This window comes from Pararge aegeria, chromosome 1 (genome assembly GCF_905163445.1).
Source record: "Pararge aegeria chromosome 1, ilParAegt1.1, whole genome shotgun sequence".
Classification (NCBI taxonomy): domain Eukaryota; kingdom Metazoa; phylum Arthropoda; class Insecta; order Lepidoptera; family Nymphalidae; genus Pararge; species Pararge aegeria.
In genome coordinates, this window is record NC_053180.1 from 1,433,022 (window position 1) to 1,445,371 (window position 12,350).

Here is a 12,350-nt window from a genome sequence, read left to right on the forward strand (position 1 = left end):
GGAACTATTCTATGTACTTCGAGATCGAAGTACTTGTCAGGAAAGCCGAGATAGGAGAGATTGTGTAAATTATTCAGAACATATAAAATAATACACAAAAAACAAAACAAAACAAAAAAAAAAAATCAAAATTTCTTGGTAGAATAGAATAGAATATGATTATGTGTCAGAACAATACATATAGGGAAAATTACTACTGAATAGCTAAATGAAATAGTTTAGTTTCTATGTTGGGTTGTGTGAAGAAAAGAATTAGGAGTCAGCTTAAATGTTGTGGGTTAGGTTAGGTCAGTGATCTTTCAGTATGATGTTGAGAGAAGTTTTTAAAAATGATATAAATAAAATACAATATTAAACTAAATTAATGTTGCTGCTGCAAAGGAAAATATATTAGTTGCATTATAAATAATTAGATTATACTTAGGTTTACAGTTGTTTAAATTATCAAATTTTATGTGAAATTTTAAGAGTCCTTGCATGATAAATGATTCTGTTAAACAGGTGGTTTAATGGATGTTTAGATTGAAATAATAGAAATAACAATTAAACATAAACCTTGGCTTTTATGATGATATGATAAAAAAAAAAAGAGGTAAACCCTCCATAATAGAAATAATTCCATCTTAGCGTTTTTATATTAATTTATTTATATTTATCTTATATATTACTTGACTTGGACAGTGGAAAAAATATGAATATCACAAGTGGGTGATGATGTTGTTGATATCACCAGTGGGTGATGATGTTATTGATATCACTTGAGAGTGATGATGTTGATATCACCAGTGGGTGATGATGTTATTGATATCACTTGAGAGTGATGATGTTGTTGATATCACCAGTGGGTGATGATGTTATTGATATCACTTGAGAGTGATCATGTTGTTGATATCACCAGTGGGTGTTGGTGTTTTGGTATATATTGGTTTGACTATTAGACGGTACTGATTGCATCTGTGACTAAATGAGACTAACAATGTTAATGACAGAATTGATGGGAAATACAATTACCTGTGTGGATATTTTGATAAAGTTGGACTAGAGGCAAAAGGATAAATTGTTTGAGATTTATATTGAGATGGAAATATTTGGATTGTGATTGTACATGTTAAAATGTACAAGAAAAATGAAAATGAGTATTTTTGATTTACATTGTTGAAAATTAATCATTTTACTTTATTAGAAGTATTATATTGTTGTAATATGTTAAATGGTTTGGAATTTTAATGAAAAATTTTTTTTGGTCACTTTAACACTCTCACCGCCATACTTATTTAAGGTTTTTCTAGCGCAGCAAGCCCTGTGGGCGGCACGCCTACCATGCGATTTCTTCCACCTATCGCCACGTCCGATTTTAAATAACTTGTGTAGCATGCCATGTGGGCTATCGGCGGGATACGTCGTTGACTTTATCAGCAGGCCGTGGGGTCCGCTGTGATCCCACAAATTCATATTATTTTATAGAGCTTGGCTTGCTAGATAAATATTCAAAGATGACTTCATTGATTAGTTCAGTTAAAACGCTACCCGTGAAAAAAAAATTGATGAAAATTGGACTATATTTAAAGTAATATAAGGATAAAAATTGAATGAGTAAAACTAGTATTAGAAAAATATTATTTATTATTTATTAATCCAAAGCAGTCAAAATCACAGTTATAAAAATCAAAATACGTAATAAAAAAACTAAGGATTAATTTGGATGTGGATTTCTGCGTAACATTGTCCACAAACACTAGGTTTAGTTGGGCATTCCAGGCACACTGTATTTACCTTTTTTGTTTGATCTCTGGCTTCTTTAGCTGATAGTCCAGCATCTCTGTTTTTTTTATAACAATGGATGCATCGTCGCCGAATAAGTCTTCCTCTATGATCAGTAAGTGTTGATTTACTGAATTTATGTTGTATTTGCCGCCTTGGCAAACTACCCACTGAGTTCGAACTGGAAGTGATTCCCAACATCTGCAAGCAGAGATTCTCTCTGAAATCCGTTATGGTGTACTTCTTGCTACTAAGCTGCTTATGAGTTTTGTAAATTATAAAAGCGTTTGTGACAGCAGTCGAAAATAACAGTTCTATGGCTAGCTTCTGGAACCAACGGATACTTCTTCTGGCAGGCTTGGCATAGCTTGCCATTTGATCTGATAAATCTATGGAGCATTTGTGTTTGTTATAATCAGCAATCAGGGTAGGTTTCATAACTTTCTTGTTACGGTTCCTTTTGCTCGTAACAGTAACAAAACCAACAGAGTGTTTTGTCGACAAAGCTAAAACATCACGCTTGTCCTTCCATTTGAGTATAAGAATACCGTCATTGTTTTCTAAAGCGATCATTTCACCTTTGTTCAATTTTTCTTGAACAACTTTTTTCGGCAATCCTTTCCTGTTTCTGCGTAATGTACCAATCAGATGCGTATCGTTTTGCAATAATTGTTGCGCTAAGTCGACGCTGGTATAATAATTATCCGTCACCACACTCCTGCCTACCCCTAGGTAAGGTTGACATAGTTTCATTACTAAATTCGTAGGTGTATTGGTTTGCCCGCTTGAGTTTTTACCTTCGTAAACGATAAGGTCGTACGTATAACCGTCATCATCACAGACTTTAAAAAGTTTGATCCCATACTTGTGTCTTTTGCCAGGAATGTACTGCATAAATTTTATACGCCCTCTGAAAGCTACCATGGTCTCGTCCACAGTGATATATTCTCCAGGTGTTTTGGCATTTCGAAATGTGGCTGTGAGTAACTGCACCAAACGTCTTATCTTTATAAGACGGTCTGTATTTGATGCATGGAAAAAACTGTCTTCAAAATGCCAACATCTCAATAACAGCTCGAATCGGTTTCTACTCATAGCTTGGCGAGCTATTTCGTTTTTATACAGTTTTTTATTGCTCCAGTAGTCGCTAATTTTAGGTAATTTATTGAGTCCCATAAAAATCAGCAGGCCCAAGAATTTTAAAATTTCTTCTTCAGTACAGTCTGTCCATTTGGCAAGTCTCATGTTGCGTGTGACAACTTTAAGTATTTTTACCTTATTAGCATAACAATTGGTCATTTGCACCATAAGATCCATAATATCTTGGTTTAAAAATAATCGAAAAATATCAAGTTCCCTGTTACAATTGTTAGAAATATTAATACCTGGTTGTATATCCAATGGAAACCTCTTTTGTCGCGATCCGTTAGGTTGATGCCAGTCAGGTCGCGGTGGCTCCGGGGGCACTGGTGTGCTTTCGTGCAGAAGTGAAACATCGTCTTGAGATAAACACGAGTCGCTGCTAGTCGAATTAGATCCATCCCATAATGGCGGCGGTTGATAGTCCGAATCAGAGTCACTAAAATCCGACATTGCAAAAATGCGCGCCAAAAGTCTTTCTCCGCAGGCTAGGTGGGCGGCGCGCGGTCAACTGACCTAATTACACGGGTGGCGTGCCTTATAACTTTTTGACAAGTTATGACAAGTAAATATAACAGCAAATTTGGCGCGCTAATTTTGGTATGCCGGCCGCCCACGTGGCTTGCCAGTTAAAATTTAAAAAACAATATTGGCTCGTTACACTCAAATTTACGTGGGCGGCCAGCAGTCCACGTGGCGGTGAGAGTGTTAATTATAAAATGTTTTGATTATGCCTATCTTTTGATAGAATATTGTTTACAGTTTATTGATAAAAGTGTATACAGAATGTAACTGATTTGATGATTTTTTATGCTTATATACCATTTGAACTAATTTTATAGAGGTGTACATAAGATGATGTACTTATAAGCATGTTCTTTGAACCTAAAGACTTATGATACAAAGCATATACCTAAAAAGAATAACCCTATGTACTTCGAGAACGAAGTACTTGTCAGAATGGCCGTGTTAGGAAATAGGGAATTACAGCACTTTATCTATGATAAACCCGATGATTATATTAAATATATCAACAAATCATAGTTTGTATACTCATTGATAATGTATTGAAAATAGAATAATGGACTTTAGTAGACTGTCAAATAAAAGTATAGGATCTATGGCGGGAGACGCGAGTTTGACAATATAGATTGGCGGCAAAGAAAAAGTTAGGACGGATTTAAAGTAATGAATTGAAAAAAAGAGATTAAGTAAAGTATTGTGGATAGAACGTTACAAATTGGGTTGAGATGATTTATAATGGAAACGATACACTTAACGAAATATTGTTGTGGCGAAACAAGTCGTATGTACTGGTGATGGAGTCGTTAAAAGTTGTTGGTACTATGGTTGTACCTGATGTTGCATCAGATAAGTATATCTCATCCCTTGGTTTATTTAGGTATCATATATGGAGCCCTAGATCAACTTTATACCGACAGTTTATGTAGCAGAGGTTGCTCTATACAAACAACTTGTTCCAAAAGTCCTGATGTTATAAGTGATAATAGTAGTTATGTTTGACCTGTCTTAAAATATGTCTTGTATCAAAGGGCTTAGCGTTATTACATATGACGTTGTAATGATGATGTTGTAATTGTGTTTATAAGTTGTTTTAATTGATTGAATAAAAGAGCAACGGTAGAGTTTCTTGCCAGTGGTCTTCTCTGCCGAAGACAGCATTCCGAACTGGTAGTAGAGTCATTTGAAGGTAACAAGTAATATGAATTATAGAGAAGCTTAATATACAGTATTAGAGTCAGTCCAGTTGTTTTATTTCACTCCTTGGGAAGTCAGGTTTATAGAGTACAGACCCACAACACTGCTCTAAAGCAGGTTGGTGGGCTTTAATGATGTCTTTTATAAAATGAATACTTTAATATAAGAAACTAGGTATTTAGCTTCAATAATACTGTTAATTAATGAAAGATCTAAGTGCCATCCTGAACATTGTGGGTATTATAGTGAATATCTGAATACCATGGCTTTCTTTATATGTTTTTAGCACGCGCATCATTTAAATTCACTCTCATATATTTTCCCTAACACACCAAAAGAAGTACAACTTCAAAAATTAAATCAAAAGAAGCATATTTATTTTTCTATACAAACTAATTCAAACCATTCTAAGTGTTCACATTGACAACCCTATTGAAATTAAAAGACCGACACGTGCATAGTACCTACGCTACGCGACGCGTACCTAACACAGTGACAGGAGTAAGTTGGCAGGCTAAGTTGTGTGACAAGGCTAAGTTTGTTGTGGCCTCTTAGACCAGGGCGCGTTTGGAACCCTCGTAGCTTTAAGTTTAAGTTGGCGAACGAAGTTATCACCATCCCCTTACAATTATGTAAACATATATGTATGAACGGTTCATAACTGCCTGTGATAGGCCTTAGGATTTATAACAGTAAAAACTATGTCGACGAAAACTATATAACTATCCTTACTCAAAGTTTTTGGTTTCACAGAAAAGTCTCTGACAGTAAATAATGTGCCTCTAACCTCGCGCCTTTTTTCGCATAAAGATTATGATAAGTTTCTCGTACAAGTAACGAGGTGGACAGACGAAGGGCGAGCGTAGCGTGGACTGTGACGTTGACGGCTGACTGGCGCAGTGGGCAGCGACCCTTCTGCATTCTGAGTTCAAGGCCGTGGGTTCAATTCCCATAACTGGAAAATGTGTGTGTGATGAACATGAATGTTTTTCAGTGTCTGGGTGTTTATCTGTATACAATAAGTATTTATGTGTATTATATCATCAGTTATCTTAGTACCCATAACACAAGCTACGTTTACTTTGTGGTTAGATGGCGATGAGTGTATTTTCGTTGTTTATTTATTTATTATTTAATTTCATCACGATCTGGATGCCTGGTATTATCCTGCTTCTCGCAACACCATATCATTTCTTCAGTGTACTTGCAAATTGTGAAATAATCTCCCATCTATTATAGTATATATATATATCTATCTATTCTATACAGTTAATAAAATCGTAGACTAGCTCTGTCTGTGCATTAAAGATTTTTGAAAAAACATAACTGGGAGACTTTAGAAATACGCAACGAAAGATTGCAATTTTTGAAATTATTGCCTGTTTGTCTGTATGAGTGTTGATTTTTGCGCGCATCACGCAAAACCTACTGAATTTATTTGAGTGCAATTTGGTGCATTTATAGCTTATACTCCGGATTAAAAAGTCGTCCAGGCTAAATAAAATAAATGTTATTCACACCTGACAATTAACAATCCAGAAAAGGTAATTTACGTAAACGCACGCAATAAACTGAAAGGGGGCAAAAAGTTAACGGCGCGTAATTGGTCGTAATAGTAGCTGTTAGTTGCTGTACTTAAGCGCCCCGTGGTTATGCGGCACGGGGCTATGTTGCGGTTAAAAGCAGAAAACTTCAGATATATAACTATGATAACACATATATCCACCCATTACCGGCCCACCATAGGGCATGGGTCTCCTCCCAAAATAAGAAGGTATTAAAGCTGTAGTCCACCACGCTGGCCCAGTGCGGACTGGTGGACTCCACACACCTTTTCAGCATTATAGAGAACTCAGCATGCAGGTTTTCCTCGCGATGTTTTCCTTCACCGTTGAAGCAAGTGATATTTTTATAACTTAATACCCACCGGCCTATAACCGCTTCACATTGCCTGTTCAGGGTAACCTAATTATGGCACAAGTGTCAGACAAAACAGCAGTAAAAGCGATCCTCATTACGCACCTCTTAACCTTTTGGACTACTTTAAATGCACTTACATTTCAAGTAATTTAATATTGAAGAACACTCCACGCCCAAAGTGTGTGAAGCGTACCAATCCGCACTTATATTTGTTAAAAATAAATCTACCACATGAGCAATCTCTTCCCATTTCTACACACCTGGTATTCCGATTAGCAAAACGATCCAAAAACGGCATTCCCGTGTCTTGTTCAAGGGGGACTCTTGCTCAAACAAAGCGCTCCAGCCAACAAAGGATATGTATCAGAAAAGCCAAAGAGTGCTGCTTCCAGTTCGAGTGCACGTTTTTACGTCAGAGTGCACACATTTTTAAACACACAAGCTCAAAGATCAATTTTTTGCCTAATATGCGATCAAAAGTGCTGATAAGTCGTGCCCCTTCTCTTCTGCTGCGATTATTTAGCTCGAATATAAGAAGCATTTAACACATTCTTCTTCACATTTGATTCAAATCTGAGACGCTTTGATAAAAATCAGCTTAAGAATGAGCCACTAATGAACATGAGAGATTTCTGCCCATTTCTACACTCCTGGTATTTGGATCCGCAAAACGTCCTAAAAATGGCAATACCGTGTCTTGTTTCAAGGGGGCCCTTGCTTAAATAAAGCGTTCAAGTCAACAAAGGATAAGCTCTGCTTTCAGCAGAATGCACACATTTTAAATACTATAAATATTAAATAAATAAATACTACGACAATGCACACATCGCCATCTAGTTCCAAAGTAAACGTAGCTTGTGGGTATTAAAGATAACTGATGTATAATTTGAATAATATACATAAAATTATTCATCAGTTATTATAATTTTTCTATATGTTTATGTGGTGTAATAAAAGTGTATTTATTCATTCATACGTATAATACGAGTATATAAATTCAAAATTCAAAATTCAAAATTCATTTATTTCAAGTAGGCCTAATATAAGCACTTTTGAAACGTCAAGTCTGTCTGTTTGTAGTGATTCTACCACCGGTTCGGAAGGCAGATTCTACAGAGAAGAAGCCGGCAAGAAACTCAGCAGTTGCTCTTTTCCAACATCAACAATTTACATTTTGCATTTTAACATTCATTTTTCTATCTTGTGAGAGCTGAAAGCGGAGCCGGAAGCTTCCAAGCAACCTTGTCATTAAAAAATTCATCAATTGTATAGTAACCTCGCTGTAATAAGTGTGTTTTAACAAATTCTTTAAACTTGTGTATTGGCAGGTCCAAAATCACCCAGCCACTAAAAACATTCATGTTCATCACACAAAAATTGTCCAGTTGTGGGAATGGAACCTACGGCCTTGGACACAGAAAGCAGAGTCGCTGCCCACTGCGCCAATCGGCCGTCGTAATTTAAGTACAGTAGATTTAATTAGTTTTTTAGCGTTTCCATCAGAATCAAAACTGATATACAAATTATTTAGAATATATTTTAGATTAAGAGAATAAATATATGTACATAACTAACAGAGCGACATAGTCAAATAAAGAGAAAAAAAAAACTTGCAAGTATGCTGTAAGAATGATCTGGTGTTTCGAGAAGCATTCAGATCGTGAGGACGGAATTTGTCTCTACGGCATTAAAAGACAAAAGGCAAGTTGATAGGTTTTAATGCAAACAATTCTTCAGAACATTCGACGTTACAAAGTCGAAAGAACAAACAAAGGGTTAACAGCAGTCTTCGGTGCTGTTGGGACTTGAGGTGCAATTCAACTTGGATTGTCAACAAGTAAAACAACCCGCTTTTGAGTCCGAAAAGGCTTCGGATGATGATGATGCACGAAGGAAAAATTTACCTGTCGTTCTGATAGAGTTCCACCGAGGAGTTGAGCTCGGAGAGTTGCTCCTTCAGAAGCTGCAGGTTCGAGTTCACGAAGCTCAGCTCCAGGGCGACGGTCTCGCGCAGCTTCCTATTCGTCGTGGCCTGGAACAGATAAAATATCCAACGTTATAAATTAAAAATATACAAAACAACCGACATTAAATAATGTGACACTGACTGACACTGAATAGTGTTTGAAACTTATTTTTATGTAGGTAAAATTAAAACTTAAAGCACGTACAAAAAATCTGAAATTATATAAAAAAGTATAGGAGTATATAAAGGAGTATTAATAATAGGTTCCCGATTTAACCTTTCGGAAAAGGAATTCTTAAAATCAGTACATGAGAACGTACGCAGACAATCAGTGATTGATTTTACATTATACAAATAGAATACATATAAGAGTAAATAAATAATAAATAAATAAATATGCTACGACAATACACACATCGCCATCTAGCCCCAATTTAAGCGTAACTTGTGTTATGGGTACTAAGATGACTGATGAACATTTTTTATATATAATATACATAAATACTTAGAATATACATTTAAACACCCAGACACTGAAAAACATTCATGCTCATTTTCCATTTGTGGGAAACGAACCCACGGCCTTGGACTCAGAAAGCAGGGTCGCTGCAAACTGCGCCAAACGGCCGTCGACGGAGTAGAACGTGAACGTGAATAATGTTGAAGGATAAGGGGAAACGTCATGTTATATCTTATAAACCAACCAAGCTGTGTCAAATACAACGTGTAACCGAATAACGGAATACTATTGACGGGTGCATAAGTATATTTCATAAGAAATCACCCTGTAAAAATATTAAATCAAAAGAAGTATATTAATTTGTCCATACAAACTAATTCAAAAGGTTCTGAGTGTTTATGACAACCCTATTGAAGATAAAAGACCGACACGTTCATAGTATTGTACCTACGCGTATCTCAAGTGGCAGGAGTCACATGATTTTAATTTTACATTGTGATGTTAGGGCTGTATCTGATTTCGTTAAGTAAAAACTGTGGCAGTGGTTTAGTGAAAAAGTATAAGGTTTTCGTTTTCACAGATAAGTATCATGGAGTATTATTTCGGTTTTAATTTACCTGTTGGATAGAATTACAAATCGAAACTCAACAAAATCGGAAAATTTTAACGCGTTTCTGAAGTGTAAATGGTAAACGCTCACAATGATTCATTTCCGTTTTCCAAAGACCGCTGGCTGTGGGTAGCTATCTATTGTTACAAAAACAAAAGAAGTTTACTCAACGAACCGTGACCACCTCTTCGCGGGGTTTCTGACCTTTGACCTTCGGTGTGGATTTAAGTTACAAGGCATCTCCGAGTCAGTAACAGCTTCTTACTAATCAGTAGTGTATTAGTCGCTTCAAATTTGTATCTAGAATCTTCTCCTTTTATTTTATTAATAGTACTAGCTGACCCGCGCAACTTCATCTACACCGAATCGGTAATTAGAGGTTTTAATATCTTAAATAACCTAGAAACGAAAAGCGCTACCTACCAGGTCCAGTTTTCCAAACTATGTTATTTGCGGCCGGGCGGCTCGCTGCATTTTTCTTGCTTTTTGCATGTCAGGTTCAATTTGAATAATTTAAAAAAGGATTTGCAGGTATATAATCAAAATTAATATTTATTCAACTATTTATTTGGATAAGGAATAATATCATGAAAGGAATGTCAACATCTTACGATTATACCCGTGTTTTTCAAGAAAAATTATAAAAGAAGCATTTATTGTGACTTAACCATAACAGTTGGACATATAGCCTCGCGGATTCTTTTCTAGATAAACACGATTACTTTAGAGTTTTACTGGCGTACGCAAAGATGATTGATGATATATAAAAATAATGTACTACAAGTTTTGAAGGAATTCCGATAAACGGTTCTAATCTTCCTAAGAAGGAGAGACGTTCTTACCTTAAACAAGTTCTCGGCGCCGGCTCGGAGCCGTAGCTCCTTGTTGATCTCCTGGTTGAGCTGACAGCGCCGCGTCTGCAGGCGACCTCGGCACGTGGCCACGCGAGGGTCCGAGCCCTGTTAATAAACAGACATGCCTTTAGACTACAAACAATACGGTTGATAATTGTTTTCAAAAGCTTGCATTGCAAATACAAATTCAAAACTTCTTTATTCATGTAGACCTATCACAGGCACCTATGAAGCTTTCATACATATATGTTTACATAATTGTCAGGAGATGGTGAAAACTTCGTTCGCCAACTTAAACCTAAAGCTGCGAGGGTTCAAATCGTGCCCTGGGCGCCAAGAAGAGCCAACAACAAACTCAGCCGGGAAATTTATTTTATTATCGTCATTTTACCTCTGCTTCACGTTATTTACATTATTTTTTAAATTTGCGGCATGTACGAGTATGTAACCATAATGCATGGTAAATGATGAGCCGTACACCCTTTCTGTCTGGCGTTACACACAGACATTCTGATACTATATTAATATACGATGTATTGTTTGTAACACCTAACTTGAATATGAAAATTGAAATGAATAAAATGTCAAAATAGGACTCATTTTGGAACACATAAAATGGCGTGAAGCAAACGATCGACGGGCGTCTGTGTGGCGCATTCGTATGATTAAAAATTAAAATTAATCTTATACCATGTAGTTTTTATAAAATCGGTAATTTCCGCGCGACGTCTATTTAACGTCGCGAGCACCTTTTACGTGCCAACTTAAAATAAGGCTACAGAGAGTGGGGTAAATGTAAATAAATAAATAAATATACTACGACAATACACACATCGCCATCTAGTCCCAAAGTAAGCGTAGCTTGTGTTATGGGTACTAAGATAACTGATGAATATATATATATATATATTTTTTATGAATAATATACATAAATACTTATAATATATAGATAAACACCCAGACACTGAAAAACATTCATGTTCATCACACAAATATTGTCCAGTTGTGGGAATCGAACCCACGGCCTTTGACTCAGGAAGCAGGGTCGCTGCCCACTGCGCCAATCGGCCGTCAAAATGTAACCCGGCGCAGCACGACGTAAACGTAATCAAAGGGTAGCAGTGAACTCGCGCTGATATTTTGCACCCTTGCGCAATAATTGAATTCCACGATGCGTTTCGCTTCCTCGTTTCTAATGCGAACTGTAAAGACGAGGAATTTTCTTCCGGTAACTAAGATGACTTGGTAGTAAGTTTTATAAAAGATTACCTCTTTTAATTATCTCAATTTCAATTTATTCAGCACAATACATTATGTTACATTTATAATACAATATTTAAAATAAATGTAAAAATATAATGTAACTTATGTACAGCCAATTAAATTGAGTAATTTTTTAAATTTTAAAATCATAAGTAAGACATCGTATAGTAGGGAAACCGATTTTATTGGGGATGCTAAAATAAAAAAAAAACATTTACAAAATAAAAGCATTGCTCTATGAGGTATTTTTTAAATATTTTATATAACTCGTATAACTCGTACTGGGGATTTTCTTCATTTTATATAATCTTCATACCCTGTGCATACCCTCTATGCACGCCACACATACTACTACTACTCAAGGAATCGGGATAAAAGGGCTACATGCATGCCAAATTTCATCCAAATCCGTTCAGCCGTTTTTGCGTGATTGAGTAACAAAAGTCCACACTTTCCCATTTATAAAATTAGTAGGATAAAAGAATATAAATATGGTGTTAAATTTGTTTGAGATCTATGCGTGTGTGTCATCATCTGAACAGTTTGTATTTGCATCAAGTTAGTTTTCTGAGCAGGTTGTTAGATGTTTTAAGGTTAAAAGCCAGAGGGCACCCGGAAGTTTGTTGTCACCGTTATTTGAAACTTTTATATTTTATT

The 12,350-nt window shown here is 36.0% G+C and overlaps 1 protein-coding gene across 1 annotated transcript in view; it reads right to left on the bottom strand.

Moving 5' to 3' along the window:
* The window catches only part of LOC120637390 (rhophilin-2-A), a 132,833-nt gene that overhangs the window by 23,388 nt on the left and 97,095 nt on the right, over positions 1–12,350 (bottom strand). The window contains exons 3-4 of the mRNA XM_039909255.1: positions 10,419–10,535; positions 8,445–8,572 (exon numbers count right to left, since the gene is read on the bottom strand). Of these exons, the coding sequence (XP_039765189.1) occupies positions 8,445–8,572; positions 10,419–10,535 (245 nt within the window). The remainder of the gene's footprint in view (positions 1–8,444; positions 8,573–10,418; positions 10,536–12,350) is intronic.